At 39.7% G+C, this 19,386-nt stretch overlaps 1 protein-coding gene across 1 annotated transcript in view; it reads right to left on the reverse strand.

Annotated features, from left to right (window-relative positions):
- Positions 1–15,146: 15,146 nt before the first annotated feature.
- tmem41b (transmembrane protein 41B) overlaps positions 15,147–19,386 on the reverse strand; it is a 32,466-nt gene continuing 28,226 nt past the window's right edge. Inside the window, exon 7 of the mRNA XM_059975871.1 lies at positions 15,147–17,145. Within this exon, the coding sequence (XP_059831854.1) occupies positions 16,976–17,145 (170 nt within the window). The 3' untranslated portion in view covers positions 15,147–16,975. The remainder of the gene's footprint in view (positions 17,146–19,386) is intronic.

A 19,386-nucleotide genomic window follows, 5' to 3' on the forward strand; every position in this document is an offset into this window, starting at 1 on the left:
AATGATATTTGCAAATTTTTAGTCCTCTGGTACCATGCCAGATTCCATTGATTTTTGAAAGATCATTACCAATGCCTCCACAACCTTTTCAGCTACCCCTGTCAACCCTTATATGATCTAGATGACTGATCTACCTTCAGACCTTTCAGTTTTCCAAGCAACTTCTCCTTAGTAACAGCAACTACTCTCAATTTTGTCCCTAGGCACTCTTGAATTTATGGCAAACGGCTCATGTGTTCAACAGTGAAGACTGACTCAAAATACTTCTTAAGTTCATCACTTTGGTATCCTTTTTGATATTTTGGCTAGGTTACCTTCATATTTCATCTTGTTTCCTTATGGGTTTTTTTATTTGCCTTATGGTGGTTTTTAAATGCTTCCCAATCCTCTAAGTTCACACTATTTTGTGCTATATTTTATGCCCTCTCTTTTCCTTTTATGCTGTTTTTGACTTCCCTTGTCAGCCTCTTTTGCTTCATCCTCCCTATACAATTCTTCTTCATCTTTGGTATGTATTTATCTTGTGCCTTCTGAGTTCCCCCAAGAAACTCCAGCCATTGCTGTTCTGCTGTCATCCCTACTAGTGTTCCCTTCCAATCAACCTTGACCAGCTCCTCTCTCATGCCTCAGTAATTCCTTGTACTCCACTGTAATACTGATAGATCTGACTTTATCTTTTCCCTCTCAAAATGCATGGTGAATTCTATTATTTTATGATCACTGCCTCCAAAGGGTTCCTTTACCTTAAGTTCCCTAATCAAATCTGGTTCATTACATGAACCCCATCCAGATTTGCCTTTCCCATAATATTATAAGATATTGGAGCAAATTTAGACCATTTTGCCCATCAATTCTGCCCCACCATTTCATCATGGCTGATCCATTTTCCCTCTCAGCCCTAATCTCCTGGCTTCTCCCCAAATCCCTTTATGCTCTGACCAATCAAGAATCTATTAGCTTGAATATTATGTGGTTGGTGGCCCATAATCAGTCACCTAAAGCAGCTATCTCACTCGATGCTGAAAAAGCATTTGATCAGATGTAATGAGGCTATTTGTTTAAGATTCTTCAATTTTTTGGATTTAGACCCATCTTTTTAAAATGGATTAGACTGTTATATAATAACCTTGAAGCAGCGGTTCAAACTAGTGGTTACATTTCACCTTACTTCTCTCTTAAAAGGGGTACCTGACAGGGTTCCCCACTTTCCCCAATGTTGTTCTGTCTAGCTTTGGAGTGCCTGGCAGCAGATATCAGAGAGAATGAGAACTTTATAGGGATATCTATGGGAGGACAGGTTCATAAACTGATACTTTATGCGGATGATATTTTATTATTTGTGTCGGACCTTAGTTGGTCGGTGCCATGTCTTTTTAACATTATAAAATCTTACTCTAGATTCTCAGGTTATAAGGTTAATTGGACAAAATCAGAAGCACTACCATTGACTGCATATTGCCCTGCATCTGCTTTTTACCCAGGGCAATTTCACTGGCCAAAGAAGGGTATACGATATTTAAGTATTAGTTTTCCCCCTCAACTGAAGGATTTAGTAAAGTTTTGATCCATTATTGCAGAGAATTTCATGTGATGTAGACAGATGGTCATCATTGCATTTGTCAATGATGGGAAAAGTAAATGCCTTGAAGATGAATAGCATTTCAAAGGTTAATTATCTGTTTCAATCGTTGCCAGTTCAAATCCATTAACATATTTTAAGCAATTTGATAAAATAATTAAGGCTTTTATTTGGAATGGTAAACACCCACACTTAAACTTTAACAAATTACAATTGCCAGCTGAAAGGGAGGGCTTAGGTTTGCCAAAATTAATATACTATTACTATGCCTTTACTCTTAAGCATTTAGCACATTGGTCACTCCCTCCGGAGAGAGTGCCTCCTTGATATCGTATTGAGTGTTCTGCTCTTCCTCCCATGCCTCCATTACAGTGTTTGTCAATCAAGTTACCTCCTGAGGCAAGGTATCACCCAATTATATTGCATTTGCATTTGTTCTGGAATAAATTAGCCAGATTATTTAAATTTAATCCATATTTGAATGAAGCCTCGAGTATCTGGATGAACCCAAAGTTGTGTATTTATAAGTCCCCTTTCTTCTGGAGAGAATGGCAAGGGAAAGGTATAATTAAATTGGGAGACCTTTATAATGGTGATAGTTTAAAATCTTTTAATCAATTAACCCAACAGTATGATATCTCTAGGTCACAATTTTGGAGATAGCTTCAATTACTTCATTTGCTACATACAACTTTTGGTTCTACACAGCAACCCCCACAAGTTGCTATGACACTGTCTACTGTACTGGCTGCATATGGAAAAGGTCATGAATCCTCAACTTATTATTCAGCTTTAACACAAATCTCCAGGGACAAATTTCTGTTGGGTCTTAAAAGAGCATGGGAAAAAGGCCTGCGTGTGACTTTTGAGACAAAGGAGTGGAATAAAATTTGCAAAAATGTCAAAACAATGTCAAGAGACCTTATTCAATTTAAGATTCTACACCGTTTATATTGGACTCCAGCAAGGTTACATAGATTAGGGTTGAAAAACACCCCGAATGCTGGCGCTGTGAGGCGGATAAAGGGGACTTAGCACATGCTCTCTGGTCCTGTCCCAGCATTCAAGAATTTTGGATTAAGATACATAAGTATATTGGTGAAGTTTCGGGTATTCAACTCCCTTTCTGCCCCAGACTGTTTGTCTTGGGAGACACACTTGGGTTACTTGGGGATAAACACTCTCAAAATTGGATCCAGACAAGTATAATGGTAGGAAGGCAAATTATGCTTAGAAGTTGGAGGAAATTAGGGGGGACCATCATTTCAGGAGGGGGCCACAGAAATAGGCAAAGTGGCAGCTTTTGAATGCATGTCTTATAAACAATTTGATTGATTGGACATTGATACACAAAAATGGGGCAAATATTTAGGTTTCCTGGGGGGGGGGAAATAGTGGTGAAGCATATTGCTGAATGGCAGTCTTTTATGTTATTAGACATCTAAATAGGCACACATGGTTATTATATTGATAATTATTTCTGCCATGTTTTTATTTTATGGATAATTTTATGTTTTGTAAGCTATGATTTACATAATTGCAACACTGACTCAAGGGTTTGGGGAAAATTTGTAAAAGAGTTCAATAAAATTTAACTCATAAAAAAAAGAATCTTTCAGCCTCTGCCTTAAAGATTCCCAATGACTTGGCCTCCACTGCTTCCTGTGTCAATAAATTTCAGAGTCATCACTCTTGGGCAAAATAAATTCCTCCTCGTCTCCATTCCAAATGTACGTACCTCTGTTCTGAGGCTGTGTCCTCTGGTTTTAGACACCACCACCATAGGAAACCTTCTCTCCACATCCACTCCATCAAGGCCTTTCAACATTCAAAAGCTTTCAATGAGGTATTGAAACCCCTCATTCTTCTGAATTCCAATGAGTAGAGGCATGGAGCCATCAAATGCTCTTCATATGAGAAGCATTTCAATCCCAGAATCATTTTTCTGATCCTTCATTGAGCCCTCTCGAATGTCAGCACATCCTTTCTTAAATAAGGGCCCAAAACTGCTCACAATACTCTAAATGAGGCCTCCTGAGTGCTTTATAAAGCCTCAACATCACATCCTTGCTTTTATATTCTCATTCTTTTGAAATGAATGCTAACATTGCATTTTCCTTCCTCACCACTGACTCAACTCCTGCAAATTAACATTTAGGCAATTGTGCACAAGTTCTTTTGCTCCTCAGATTTTAGATTTTTCTCTGCACTTAGAAAATAGTCTACACTTTTATTTCTTCTACCAAAGTGCATGACCATTCAATTCCTAACACTGTATTTCATCTACCACCACCTTGACCATTATCCTAATCTGTCTAAGTCCTTCTATAGCCTCTCTGCTTCCTCAAAACTACCGGCCCCTCCGCCTATCATCGTATCGGCCACAAAGCCATTAATTCTGTCATCCAAATGATTGACATATACTGTAAAAAGAAGCAGTCACAACACAGACTCCAATGGAACATGGCTAGTCACCAACAACCAACCAGAAAAGTTTCCTTTTATTCACACTCTGCCTCCTGCCGATCAACCAATGCTCTATCCATGCTAATAACTTTTGTGTAATACAATGGGCTCTTAACTTGTTAGGCAACTTCATGTGTGACATTTTGTCAAAAGCCCTCAAAAAATCCAAAGTAAGCAACATCTGATGATTCACCTTTGTCTATCCTGCTTGTTAATTCTTCAAAGAATTCCAACAGATTTGTCAGACAAGATTTTCTCTTGAGGAAACCTATTTGGCCTATTTTATCATGTGCCTCCTGATGCACCATCAATAACTCTCGGAGACGTGAGGCAAGATATTGGCTTCTATTGGCTGGAAGAAAGAACAAGCAGCAATTGACCACCACACTACATCCTGGAGACTGAGGCCAGGGCTGTGTCTCCAATCACCTTTATACCGGGGTCCATGGGAGGAGCCACGGTCAGTGGGAGGAGCCACAGGAGCAGTCTGCGGGGATGGGGGGGGGGGCATGTCCAGACAGGTATATGTAGTTCACCACACCTCCGTACCCCAAAACCACATCCTTAACAATTGATTCCAACTTCTTCCCAACCACTGAGGTCAGACTAACTGGACTATAATCTCCTTTCTTCTGTCTCTGTCCCTTCTTGAAGAGTGGAATGATATTTGCAATTTTCCAGTCCTCCAGAACCATACCAGAATCCATTGATTTTTGAAAGATCATTGTTAATGCTTCCACATTCTCTTCAGCCACTTTTTTCAGAACTCTGTGTGTAAACCATCTGGTCCTGGTGACTCACCTGCCTTCAGATCTTTCAGTTTCCCAAAAACCTTCTTCCCTGTAATGGCAGCTTCACACACTTGTGCCCCCAGTAATCTTGAACTTTCACCATACTTCTAGTAAATTCCACAGTGAATACTGAAGCAAAATCCTTATTCAGTTCATCCACCATTTCCTTGTCCCCCATTACTACCTCATTTTCCAATGGTGCGATTTCTACTCTCACCTCTCTTTTATGCTTTATATATCTGAGTAAACTTTTAGTATCCGCTTTAATATTATTGGCTATCGTATTCCATCTACACTTCCTTTATGCCCTCTCTTTGGCTTTTATGTTGGTTTTGACTTCTCTTGTTAGCCAGGGTTATGCCATCTGCCTTTAGAATACTACTTCCTCGATGGGATGTGTATATCCTGCACTTTCCGAATTGTTTCCTGAAATTCCAGCCATTGCTGCCCTCCCATCATCCCTGCTAGTGTTCCTTCCCAATTAATTTTGTCCAGCTCCTCTCTCATGCCTCTAATTCCCTTTACTCCAGTGTAATACTGATACATCTGACTTTAACTTTTTCTCAGATTGCAGGGTGAATTCTATCATATCATGATCACTGGTCCCTAAGGTTCCTTTACCTTAAGCCCCCTAATCAATTCCAGTTCATTGCACAACATATAATGCAGAATATCTGATCTCCTAATAGGTTCAACCACAAGCTGCTCTAAAAAGCCGTCTTGTAGGCATTCTAGAAATTCCCTCTCTTGGGATTCAGCACCAACTTAATTTTCTCAATCTACCTGCATATTGAAATCCCCCATGACTATCATAGCATTGCTCTTTTGACATGCATTTTCTATCTCCCATTGTGATTTATAGACCACATCTTTACCACTGTTTGGGGGTCTGTATATAATTCCTCTCAGGGTCTTTTAATCCTTGCAGTTCCTTAGCTCTACCCACGATCATACACCTTTCAATCCTATGTCACCTCTTTCTAATGATTTGATTTCATTTTTTACTAACAGAGCAGTGCCACTCCCTCTGCTTACCTGCCTGTCCTTTTGATACAATGTGTATCCTTGGACATTAAGCTCCCAGCTATAATCTTCTTTCAGCCATGATTCAGTGATGCCGACAACGTCATACCTGCCAATCTGTAAATGTACAAGTTCATCTACCTTACTCCAAATACTGTGTGCGTTGAAACATAGCACCTTCAATACTGTATACACTTTTTTCAATTTTGTCTCACTTTTACATTGCAACTCATCCCGTTCAGTACAATTTTGCCCTGTCATAAGCCTCTCCTTGCTAGGAGTCTCACTACACATTGCCTCTCATTGTAAACCAACCTGCTCATCCTCAGCCCTATCACTCCCGTTCCCTTCCCCCTGACAAATAAGTTTAAATGTTCCCGAACAGCTCGAGCAAACCTGCTCGCAGGAATATTGGTTTTCCTCAGATTCAAGTGTAATCCATCCCTTTTGAACAGGTTGTACCTCCCCCCAGAAGAGATCACAATGATCCATAAATCTGAAATCCTGCCCCTGCACCTGTTACTCAGTCAAGCATTCATCTGCCAAATCATCCTGTTCTTGGCCTCACTAGTGCTGCCCTGGAGGTCTTGTTTTTCAGCTTTCCACATAGCTCTCTAAAGTATCTTTTCAGGATATCCTCACCTTTCCTGCCTATATCATCAGAGCCAATGTGTATCAAGACTTCTAGCTACTTATCCTCTCCTTTTAGAATATTATGGATCTGATCTGAAACATCCCTGACCCTGGCACCTGAAAGACAACATAGCATCCGGGTGTCTCTATCACACCCACAGAATCTCGTCTCTATCCGTCTGACTGTGGAATCTCCTATCACCACTGCAGTCCTCTTCACCTCTCTGTTCTCCTGAGTCGCAGTGCCAGACTCAGAGCCAGAGACCCAGTCACCGTGGCTCTCCCACCAGTTTCCAAGATAGTATACTTATTATTGAGTGGAGTGGCCACGGGGGGTACTTTGCACTGGATGCCTATTTCCCTTCCTTTGCCTGACAGTAACCCATTTACCTGGCTCTTGCATCCTGGTGTTGACTACCTCCCTGTAGTTCCTATCTATCACTTCCTCAGTCTCCTGTATGAGTCTTTGAGCTGCAGCTCAAGTTCCTTTCCCCAGTGAGTTCAACCACAAACTGCTCTAAAAAGCCATTTCATAGGCATTCTACAAATACCCTCTCTTGCAATCCAGCACCAACCTGATTCTCCCAATCTACCTACATATCGAAATCTGTATCACTATCATTACATTGCCTTGTTTAAATGCCTTTTCTATTTCCTATGAAATGTATATCCCACAACCTGGCTACTGTCTGGGGAAGGTCTGTATATAAATCCCATCAGTTTGCAGTTTCTTAGCTCTAACCAGAAGGATTCTACATCTTCTGATCCTATGTCACCTCTTACTAAGGATTTGATTTTATTTTTTATCAGGAGCCACCCACCCCTCTGCCTACCTGTCTGTCCTTTCATTACAAGATGTATCCTTAGATGTTAAGCTCCCTTAGATGTTAAACTATGATTTTCCTTCAGCCATGCCATGTCTTAGTGATGCTCACAGCATCATAGCTGCCAATCTCTAACTGCACTACAAGATTATTCTGTAAGTTGTTTGCATTCAAATATAACACTTTTGGTCCTGTAGTCACTTTTTTTTTTGGATTTTGCCCATGTTACACTTCACCTTATCCCACTGACTGTAATTTTACCCTATCATCTGCCTGTCCATCTGTGGTGAACTATGTGCCTGTCTGGACACGCCCCCTGCTGACTGCTCCTGTGGCTCCTCCCACAGGCCCCTGTATAAAGGCAATCTGAGGCCTGACGCTCGGCCTCAGTCTCCAGGACATTGTATGATAGACACTCACTCCTGGTTCCTTCTTCCAGTCAATAAAAGCCGATATCTCGCCTTACGTCTCAGTGTGAGTTATTGATGGTGCATCACCATCCTCACAGTCATACTACACACTGCATCTATTTGTATACCAGCTGCCCATCCTCAGCACTATCACTCCAGATCCCATCCCCTGCCAACTTGGTTTAAACCCTCCTTTACCATTCTCCCTTAGCTGATGAATTAACACTAATGTTAGCTGATGATGAATTCTGTGCTGAATAGATACAGTACTTAGCAATGGCACGGATTATATGCTGGTAGAGGAATTTGATATCCATCAACAGGAGAGGTTTAGCAGCATATTTAGTGATTGGGGCAGCAGAATTCTTCCTCCAGGACATAGTTGCTAAGTTGGTCCCTGTTTGAGCTTAACCTATTGTCCATGAAAGTGTTTTCAGTGTGATCGCTCTACATTCCATCTGGAGACACAGCCACAGCACAATTGTGCTAAATAGGATAGACTTATGACAGATCTAGTACTTTAAAATGGGGCATTGTGACATACTTTGGGCCATTTACAATTACAAAAAATGTAAGTAATCAGTTTGAATCAGTCTTCAAGGTGGATAATCAAGGGACCAAAGGGAGGGAGGAACATAAAACAATCCCTAGGATCATAATAAAACCATCAAGTAAACTAATAGGGCTGACAACTGACAGGGGCCTTCAGACGGCTTGCATCTAAGGGCATTATTGGAAGTGCCTGCATAGGAGGTAGATGTTTTAATATAACTCTGATAAATTCCTTTGTTGTGGAAGGATGCCAGTGGATTGGAAAACTACAAATGTAATGGTACTATTCCAGAAAGGAGTGAGAAAGTAAACAGGAACTATAGGCCAGTTAACCCAAGTACTGTCATTGGGAAAATGCTGTTTTTTTTATTAAAAAGGTAATAGCCAGATTTTAGAAAATCATGGAACAATTAAGTCAAGTCAACATAGTTTTATGAAAAAGAAATTGTAGTTGACATATTTGCTTTAAGTTCTTTAACCATGTCGTGAACACTTGGATGAAAGTGAACCAATAGATGTGGTGAGTTTGGATTTTCAGAGGTACTTGATAGTATACCACATAAGTATTGCAAGACGGCAAGGAAGCAGACTTGGTGATGCATGGCCTTTGATACCCTTACTAATCAAAAACGTGTCTAACTTCTCTTTTAGTTTATTCAATGACTTGGCCTCCACAGCTGCTTGTGGCAACAAATTCCACACTTTCACCATCCACTGGCTAAAGAAATTCCTCCACATCTGTGTTCTAAAGGGACATCCTTCTATTCTGAGGCTGTGCCCTCTGACCCTAGACTCTCCCACTATAGGAAACATCCTCTCCACATCCACACAATGGAGGCCTTTTAATATTTGATCGGTTTCAATGAGATCCCCCTCATTCTCATAAACTCAAGTGAGTCCAGGTCCAGAGCTATCAAACACTCCTCATACATTAACCTTTTCACTCCTTGGATCATTCTCGTGAACCTCCCCCAGGCTCTCTCTAATGCCAGCACATCCTTTCTTAGCTATGGGGCTCAAAACTACTCATAATACTCCAGTTGTGGTCTGTTCAATGCCTTCAAAGCCTCAGAATTACATCATTAATTTCCCATGGTGAGGTACCTGGAACTAGAGGGCACAGTTTCCAAATTTCATTGCAGATGGAGTGCAAGTAGAATTTCTGGAATTCTAAAGTTGCGGAGGTGGAGTCACTGAGTGTGTTTGAAGACAAAAACTGATAGGGATTTAAAGTACAAGAAAGAGGACATGGGGAGAGAGCCAGAAGAGTTCTGAATTAATTGATACTCAGGGTAGGCTTGAAGGTCCATCTAGCCTACTGTTGCTTTTGTCCTGCGAAAATGTAATCCAGCAAAGCTGCAAACTGGTTTTACTTTTCCGTAACTCAACTAATACTGTCATGTTAAATGTTTAATTGTACTTCAATGAAGATTGTAGAGTTGCTAAAACATGAAAACATACAATCTGAACACAAGCTTAGCTAGGGAATATATTGAGAAAAGGGAGGGCAATAAGAATGCACTGAATCAAAAATAAATGTAAATAAGAATTTGGTTTAGTTTGCCATTTTTTAAAAATGTGATCACTAAACAGGAGTTTGAAATGTATTTAAAAATCACATTATTACAATTGTAGTGGACTGTGATTAGATATGTTTAAGCATGTTTCAAGCACTCTTAATATTAAGCATGCTTAATATGGGGTTTCATCTAATTACAACAGTAAGCCTTATCTATGTAGGGATATATGAATTTATTCATGTATTTGAATTTAATATAATTTTTCTCAACTTATTTAGTGAGTATGTAGTAGTCTTCTGAGAGGCAGTAATGAATAGAAAACAGAAGGAATTAAGCATGAAGGAACTAAATTAATAATTTTTCATGTGTTTATTGAAGAAAATCCTGCCAAAACCATAATAAAAGAGGCAGTTCAGATACCAAATATGCTAGAAATTATTAAAGAGGAAGTATTAGCAAGGCTGGTTGCTATTAATTCAGGATGAAAAGCATCTAGGTTGCTGAGCAAGATGAGTTGAAATTGGAGTAGTGCTAGCTCTTTTTCCAATCCTTCTCGGAAGAATGGTGTTGCAGGACAAAAGATTGCAATTCTTGTACCTTATACTATACTTATCAGCAACACCGGACAGAAATTATGTCAGCTAATGGATGGGAGTCATTGTGAGTGGGCTTTCAGGCTGCAGAAATGCTTGAAGTAGTACCCAAAGGATTAGTGTATTTGGACTTGGAATTACAGGAAAACTTTCAATTTTTTCTGGTGCCAACTTGGAAATGTTTCAAAGAACCTGGAAATTGTGTTTTTTCTATGCATCTACTGCTATTTCCTTGATAATAGAGGCCACAGGTTTGACCAAAGAACAGCAAAAGGTGTATTTTGCAGATGGTGTATGTTTGGAATGGAATGGCCTTTATTTTCCTGGACAATGTCAGGCTTTGTGAGCATCATTGGAGTTGCTCTCATTCAGCAAATGGACAGATTCTATCATCCTACTAAATTGTACCTTGTAGCTAGTGCAAAGACTTTGGGATGTCAGGCTGAGTGACTTGACATGTGATACACAGTCCCTGACCTGGCTTGAAACCATTCTATACATAGTAGATAGATACATACATACATGGTATATATGTTGGGTCAAACTGAATTTTTTGGACAGTGGTGAACTTGAGGTTGTTGATGGTGGCAGGCACAGTGATGGTTATAACACTGAATGTGAATCTAACAACACTGGTTGTTAGATTCCCTCAGGTTTAACAGTTATTGACTGACACTTTGGACCTGCTACTTGTCAGCCAGTACTTGCACATTGAGGTCTCACTGCATGTAAGAATGAATTGATGAGGAGCTGTGAATAGAATTGATGGCTGTAAATCACAAGTGAACACCCTATATTCTCATGTTATATTTCCAGGCCAATTGACCATCCATATTCTGCTGGTTCTCAGAACATTCCCATCAGATCCATACCCACACAAATTTCCCTGTAACTTATTCTCTCTTGCATATCCATCAACCTTCTGACTCTCCAACTAAACCCTCATGACTGGACCAGGCCACCCCCTGCATTCTCTGGCCTGTTAGGATTTATGCAGCTGGGACAGCGATAGTGGTGCCAAACAACTCTTGAGGCTACTTTAAAGTCTTCCCTCAGTTATTTTTGGACTGACTCATCACCACCTACTATGGCAACATAGCAGTTGGCGCGACACTATTACAGCTCAGGACATCTGAGTTCAGAGTTCAGTTCCTGCTGTAGGAAGCATGTACATTCTACCCATGACAATGTTGGTTTCCTCCGGGTGCTCTGGTTTCATCCCACAGTCCAAAGATGTACCATTTAGTAGGTTAATTGGTTATCATAACTTGTTCTGTGATTAGGCTAGTTGCTGGGCGGCATGACTCGCTGGGTTGGAAGGCCCTGTTCGGCACTGTACCAGTAAAGAGATCATCGGGGTTCCATTTCCCAGGTGTATGAAATCAGTGTTCACACAGGACCTCCAGCTCATACTCGTTCTCATACGTTTGGCCCCCAAGAAGCATCTGTCCTTCCAGCTGAGCTTGACACAGATTGTGACTAGTCCCCACATGTTTGGGATGAGAAATGTCTGAATTTGGTGCCCAATCCAGTGCTGGATTGTCTGATTTTATGCTTATGCCTAACCCTGCAGCAGCTATGAAACAACCAAGATGGCAGCTGACAGTCATCAACATTGTTTTGAGTTCAAAATGACACAAGGTGTTTAGCACGATGGCAGATTTCTTCCCTGAAGGTCATTAATTCTGGTCAGCATTCCAAAGATGTGAAGGCCTCAGAGAGAGTCAAAACACATTTATTGGAATGGAATAAAAACAAAAAGTGCTGGAAGCACTCAGCAGGTAGAGCACCATCTGTAGAAGGAAAAATAGAATTGAGAAGTCATTTAATAGAGATGTTCAAAATCTTCAAAAGAATAAACAAAACTGAATAAGGAGAATTTTCCATTATCACAAGGCTGGAAGGCAAATAATTAAAGGGCTAGAGAGGGATGACATGAAGAAAAACGTGTTCATGCAGCAAAATATTCAATTTTGCATATAATCCCAAAAATGAGCTTGCTGATAACGTGAAGGGAAGGTCTAGGTACGATCTCCAGAAAGCCATCTGACAGGCAAAGTGGCAATTCTGAACTAAACTTGAATCAACGAAGCTTGAATGCTATCACCTCTTAAAAAGTAAAAATCAAGCGACATAGGTGACAGCAAAGCTTTGCTTCTAGATGAGCTCAATGCTTTCCATGCTCGCTTTGACTGTCAAAACATGGAGGAATTATGACAAACTCCCACAGCCCCTGATGATTTCAGTCTCTGAGGTCGTCGTGTGAGCAGCCTTCAGGAGGGTGAACCCACATAAAGCACCCAGCCCAGTTGGGGTACCTGGCCAAGTACTAAAGACCTGTGCTGATCAATTGGCTGGAGTGTCCATTGAGGTACTTAATCTCTCGCTTCAGCAGTCTTCATTTTGTTACGTATCCCGTAACTGGATAACTTATCAGCAAAGGCAGAGAGGTCCGTTGAAGTCTGAGGTCACTATTTTCAAAGGAGGGGGCTGGGATCATAACAACTTATACATGTGCCTAAGAAGATTGTGGTAATCTGCCTCAATGATTACCATCCAACAGCACTTAAATCCACAGTGATGAAGTGCTTTGAGAGGATGGTGATGAAAGACATCAACTGCTGCCTGAGAAGTGACTTAGATCTGCTCCAATTAGCCAACCAGTGCAACAGGTCCGCAGCAGATGCCATCTCATTGACACTTCACTCAACACGGTAACATCCGGACAGCACAGATGCATACATCAGGGTGTTCTTTATCAACTAGAGCTTGACATTCAATACTATCACCTCCTCAAAACTAATCATTCAGATTCAAAACTTTGTCCTCAATACCTCCTTGTGTAATTGGATCCATGATGCTAACACAAGAGGGCACAGATTTAAGGTGCTTGGAAGTAGGTACAGAGGAGATGTCAGGGGTAAGTCTTTTACACAGAGAGTGGCGAGTGCGTGGAATGTGCTGCTGGTGACAGTGGTGGAGGTGGATACAATAGTGTCTTTTAAGAGACTCCTGGATAGGTACATGGAGCTTAGAAGAATAGAGGGCTATGGGTGACCCTAGGTAATTTCTAAGGTACAGACATGTTCAGCACAGCTTTGTGAACCGAAGGGCCTGTATTGTGCTGTAGGTTTTCTATGTTTCTGATTTCCCACTTGCAGACCCCAGTCAGTTCAGATTGGCAACAGCACCTTCTCCACAATCTCCATCGGCACAGGTGAAACACAAGGCTGTGTACTTAATCCCCTGCTCTGCTCACTTTACATTTATGACCATGTGGCTGAGCAGAACTCCAATGGCACACTCAATTATTGACTTCAGGAGGAGAAAACCAGAGGTCTATGTGCAAGTCCTCATCAATGGATGAGGTGGTGAGGGTCAGCAACTTTAAATTCCTCAGCAGACCTGTCCTGGGTCGAGCACACAAGTGCAATTATGAAGAAAGCATAGTAGCACCTCTACTTCCTTAGGAGTTTGCAAAAATTTCACATGACATCTAAAACTTTGACAAACTTCTATAGATGTGTGGTGGAGAGTATATTGACTGGCTGCATCACAGCCTGGTATGGAAACACCAATGACCTTGAAAAGAAAATCAAGGCCCTTAAACAGAAAATCCTACAGTTGTGAATATGGTCCAGTTCATCACAGGTAAAGCCCTCCCCACCACTGCGCACATCTACATGAAACATTGTCACAGGAAAGCAACGTTCATCATCAAGAATCCCACTACCTAGGAAGTGCTCTCTTCTCACTGCTGCCATCAGGAAGGTGGTACAGGAACCTCAGGACTTACAGCAACAGGTTCCGTAAGTTATTACCCCTAAACCATCAGGCTCTTGAACAAAGGGGAAAACTTCACTTGTCCCATCATTAAAATGTTCCCACAACCTATGGACTCACTTTCAAGGACTCTACATCTCATGTTCTCAGTATTTATTATTTCTTTCTTTTTGTACTTTCACAGTTTGTTTTTGTATTGGTTGAATGCCTAAGTTGGTGCAGTCTTTCATTGACTGGATTATGACTATTATTCTATTATGGATTTATTGAGTATCTTCACAAGAAAATTAATCTCAGGGTTGTGTATGGTGACATATATGTACTTTGATAATAAACTTACTTTGAACCTAGAAAATGTTCAAGCAAAATTTCTCTACCACATGGCATTTTTTAAAACACATACAAGGGCATTCAAGCCAGGGATCCCCAAAAAAATCTGCTACTTTCCCAGCAAAATTTGCATTTATATGACACTTTCTGAATCAGTTTTGCAATATTCCAAAACATTTTACAGCCCATGATGCAGTAATTGAAGTACACTACTAATTGTGGGAATTTAAATTGCCACAGTGTTAATGACCAGATAACTCAATTCAGTAATTGACTGAAACATAAATATTGATCAAGGCACTGTGTATAACTTTCCTGGTTCCTCAAAATGGTGCCTTCAGCCTGTTGAGACCAAGTTGCACTAAATGAGATACTGCATATGGATAACACCTCATTTGAAAGGAGACACCTCCAGCAGTGCAGCATCCCCTGCGTCTCATACTACACTGCAGGTCACTTAAATGAGATTGGAGCTCAGAATACTTCAACTTTCTGAAGGACTGCTAACAACTGAAGTGCAGCTAAAATAAACCAACTTAAAAACATCCATACAGCTTTCCCTTTCTATCTCTATGTCCAATTAATGATGAAGGGATACGTAGAAACCACAGTGGTCCTACAAAATTCCAATCAACTCAGCAGTGGCAATTATAATATCACAATACAATGTTTATTCTAAAAGTCCATCAGATTGTATCAGATTATCATTAAAATCACATTGAAGACAGGAGCCTAGTTCACACACTTTTACATCAGCTAGAGTTAATGACAACAGGCTGGTTTCTGAATACTTTTCAAAATGTACAATGCAGGGCAACACACACTGAATGCTGAAGGAACTCAGCAGGCCAGACAGATCCTATGGGAAAAAAATAAATTGTCGACGTTTCAAGTTGAGACCCTTCATCAGGACAATGCAGTACTTGGTTTTCTTCAGTTGATTTGACCACAATTGTTAAGATTTCCAATCAAAACAGAAATGTTCGAGCAAAGCAGGAAACTTATCAGCATTAACAAACTTGAGCTTTTTTTTAAGCCATTATCTTTTCCCTTTTAAGAAGTCAATTGCCTTGCTGGAAATTCAAAGCAGTTTGATATTTGTTTTCAGCATTTATAGTTTCTTCCTGGATTAAAAAGTGGTCTCATTCTGCAAGAATCATTAAGAATCTGTGAATCATTTCTGTGGAATATTTGGTAGCAGTTTGACAATTAAATCATAGAGGTTATTTGTTTTCCCTACAGATATACGGCTACAAAGCTTGTATTGTAAACTCTCAAGTATCAGTTGTGATACTATTTTTATTTTATTTCATTGTCTTTGTTCATTCATACACCAATTCTCCAGGAAAATGGTCCTCCTCAGACCCTTTCAAACTGCAAATTGATATTATAGGAAATTGACTGAATTTGATTTCTTTCTCAACCCCCCCCCCCCACCACACCTAACTGCCATGTTTGAAGGAGAAACATCAGCTATTGTGTCATACCTCCTCCCAATTAACTAAGATTGGATGAAAAATTCACTTCATGACTTTTATTACATCAAGTTTCTGGAATCACATGCCACCTAGTGGGCATTTAAAATTTTCAGTACAGAAGACGATGGATTTTTAAGAAATATTTTGTGCACTTTTACTTATTCTGTACAAGTCAATAGACATGAAAATTTACATTCCATAGCGATATCTGGGGTAGAGAACAAGTCACATACAGTACATGGGGACTGAATGATGAAACAACAGTAACCAATTCAGCCATCCTTCTTTCCAATAAATACTTGCATCAGAATGTTATAAGTTGTGATAACATGTAAATAATTGAAGTTCAAAATCATGTATGATTACAAATAATTATACACCATGAATGTGAATTTATTGCCATTCTTAATACTGTTAAAGGCATATGTTTGCAGATAGCAACTTCTTACATCGAAGAACCTTGCATAAATGTTTCCACAACATTGAACCACAAAAACCGGGGGGAAAAAAATGTTAAAGAATTCATCCTTCAACATAGTGTTCAAATGGAAAGCAGTAGCAGTGCACATTTCACTCCACTCCTCCAAAGTTCTATTAGATTGACTTCAACTGACACTATATTGTGCTTTTAGTATGTGGCCAAGGAAAAATTTATTTCTTTGAAGTGAACTGATTTTGGTGCATCTAGAATTGGAAGAGACTTGCTGCAATCATGTGCTTCACTCTGTTTAGCTACTTTATATAATAATTTCTATATCCAATAATAAAAGCAAGTCATTTGCAGTATATTATGTGACTTAATGCTGAGAAAGAAAAACAGGGAAAGGGCATAGTTTTATAAAACTTAAGTCACATTTTTGTATGTGCACATTGATTATGAAAAAATGATTAACCTATTAAATCCAAATATATTCTTTACTACAACCCACTTAGTGGACGTTAACTTAAAGATAAATTCTGAGGCAAGTTATGAATAGTAAGACTGTGTTGAGGTTATGAAAACTTTTGCTTCAGTTTTTTCTGGAAAAATACTGGAAGTAGGGAGACAACTGCCAAGAACATGAGAACAAAGACTGAATTCCAAGAAACAGCTTCTCCTGCTGTTGTAAGTTGATAAAGGGTTGTGCCAGCTTTGATAGCCACAAATGATGGAGGTGCTACACCTAAAGAGAAACAGAAAACAGCATTTTTAAGATTTTCTTCCATGGCAATAGTCTACAATATCTCTATAATGTGAACTTTGATAAACAAGTTAAATGGTTAAGATTTTTTGGATTAAAAGTTGTCCACAACTTTCCAAGCTTCCATGTTTGTGCTGGATCAGCTAATCTCAGACACGGGAATGAGAAGAACACTGCAATTAAATTTGGTATCTTGGACCCGCAGAGCAAAAAAAATAGAATGCTTGATCACTACCATTGCAGAGGAGGTACAGAAGTCTGAAGACTCACATTCATCTTTTTAGCGATGATTTCCTCCTCTCTGCCATCAGATCTCTGAACAATCCATAAACACTACCTCATTATTCTTTATTTGCACTATTTAGTTTTGAAATTTAGAGTAATTTTTATGTCTTGCATTGTACTACTGTTACAAAATAACAGATTTCATGATAAATGTAACAATAAATCTGATTCACTAATTACTGAAGAGTGAACTATAACAACTGGTATTACTGCAATTAGGCCTAATCTCTATTCAGTTTCTTAGGACACTTTCCTTGGCTAACCATCTTTGGCAGCTTCCTCTATGACCTTCCTTCAGTAATGTCAGAAGTTAGACTGATCTCCGATGATTGCTCAATATTCAGCACATTCTTGACTACTCTGATAATGAAGTCATCTACTCCCAAATGCAACAAGATGTCGACGTCATCCAAGCCTTTGTGGACAAGGTGCAAATAATATTCATGCCACGTGCACTAGCAATGATATTCAGAAAGAGAAAATCCAGCCATCACCCCAATATTCAACCACATTACCAACAGTGAATTCCCCCACTGTCAATATCCTCAGGTTTGTAATTGATCAGAAACTGAACTGGAACAGACACATTAACTTATTTTATTTAATTAGCAGTACAATGCAGACCAGGCCTTTCTAGCCATTCAAGCCACACCGCCCCATAACCCCCTTCAAACCCAATTAGCCCTTACTTAAATGGGACAATTTACAATGACCAGTTAACATACCCTATACATCTTTCGGCTATGGGAGGAAAATGGAGGACCTGGAAAAAATCCACACATTCCACAGGGAGGACGAACAGACTCCGAACAGAATGTCACTGGAATTGAACTCCGAGCTCCAGACAGCACTGAGCTATAATGATGTTGCACTAACTGCTACACTACCGTGGCAGCCACAGAAGGTCAAAGGCTAGGAACTGTGCAGCAAATAAATAAAATAACTAATTGGATGGATGAACAAAATGAAATGTTCTTCATAAATGGCTATTAAAGAACAAAACCTAATTAATAGTCAGGATTCTCTTTATTTGGGACACTAATTGGGGCAGCAGACTGTTGCCAAACATTTTCCAACTAGTGTGGCCATTAGAAACTACACCATGCTTAGAGCAAAGTTTTAAATAGCATCAGTTGCGTGTGCTTATTTTCAAAAAGCAATGATTATTGTCAATGAAAGTTGGCAAAAAATAAATAAATAAATTCAGAACTGTTTTGCTCACTGCAGTTTAAAGCATTCAGGCTTGGAGACGCCAGAAAAGGCCAGGAGTGAAAATAAAACAACTTCAGTATTTCAACAAGTTAGGATCTATGAAGAATTTGAAGGCATCAACACCATCTTGAACGTTACAATGAAAATGAAGATTTGGAGGATGCAATCGTTGACAGCACTGTATGAAGGCAGTCCATTATCTGCACTGATTTTGTTCATTTACAGTCAATCAGAAGAACACGGCGAATGAATTCCTCCATCGATAACTTTTAGAAACTAATACATGGTCTTATAATACTGTAGTAGTATTAGTAGTGCTCTAATTTGTTCTGTATTTAATTTAAATACATAATTGTTACTTATTTAAATGGTAGGTGGTCTTTTTTTTATACCTTTTTAACTATTACCATGAAAATTTAGATAATTAGAGCAGCTGCTTAAGTGGGCCAAAATGTACTGGCCCTAATTAAACAGGATCCACAGTATATAAAAATTAAAATAAATAACTAGAACAAAAAGAGAGCAAAAAAAGGTAGCGTACATGGGCTTATTGTACATTCAGAATCTAATAGCGGAGGGGAAGAAGCTGCTCCTAAAACGTTGATCGTGTGAATTCAGGGTCCCACACTTCCTCTTTGATGGTAGCAATAAGAGAGCACGTCCTGGGTAATGGGGGTCCTTAATGATGGATGCAGCCTTTCTGAGGCCTCGCCGTTTGAAGATGTC

Source organism: Hypanus sabinus, chromosome 7, assembly GCF_030144855.1.
Source record: "Hypanus sabinus isolate sHypSab1 chromosome 7, sHypSab1.hap1, whole genome shotgun sequence".
NCBI lineage: Eukaryota > Metazoa > Chordata > Chondrichthyes > Myliobatiformes > Dasyatidae > Hypanus > Hypanus sabinus.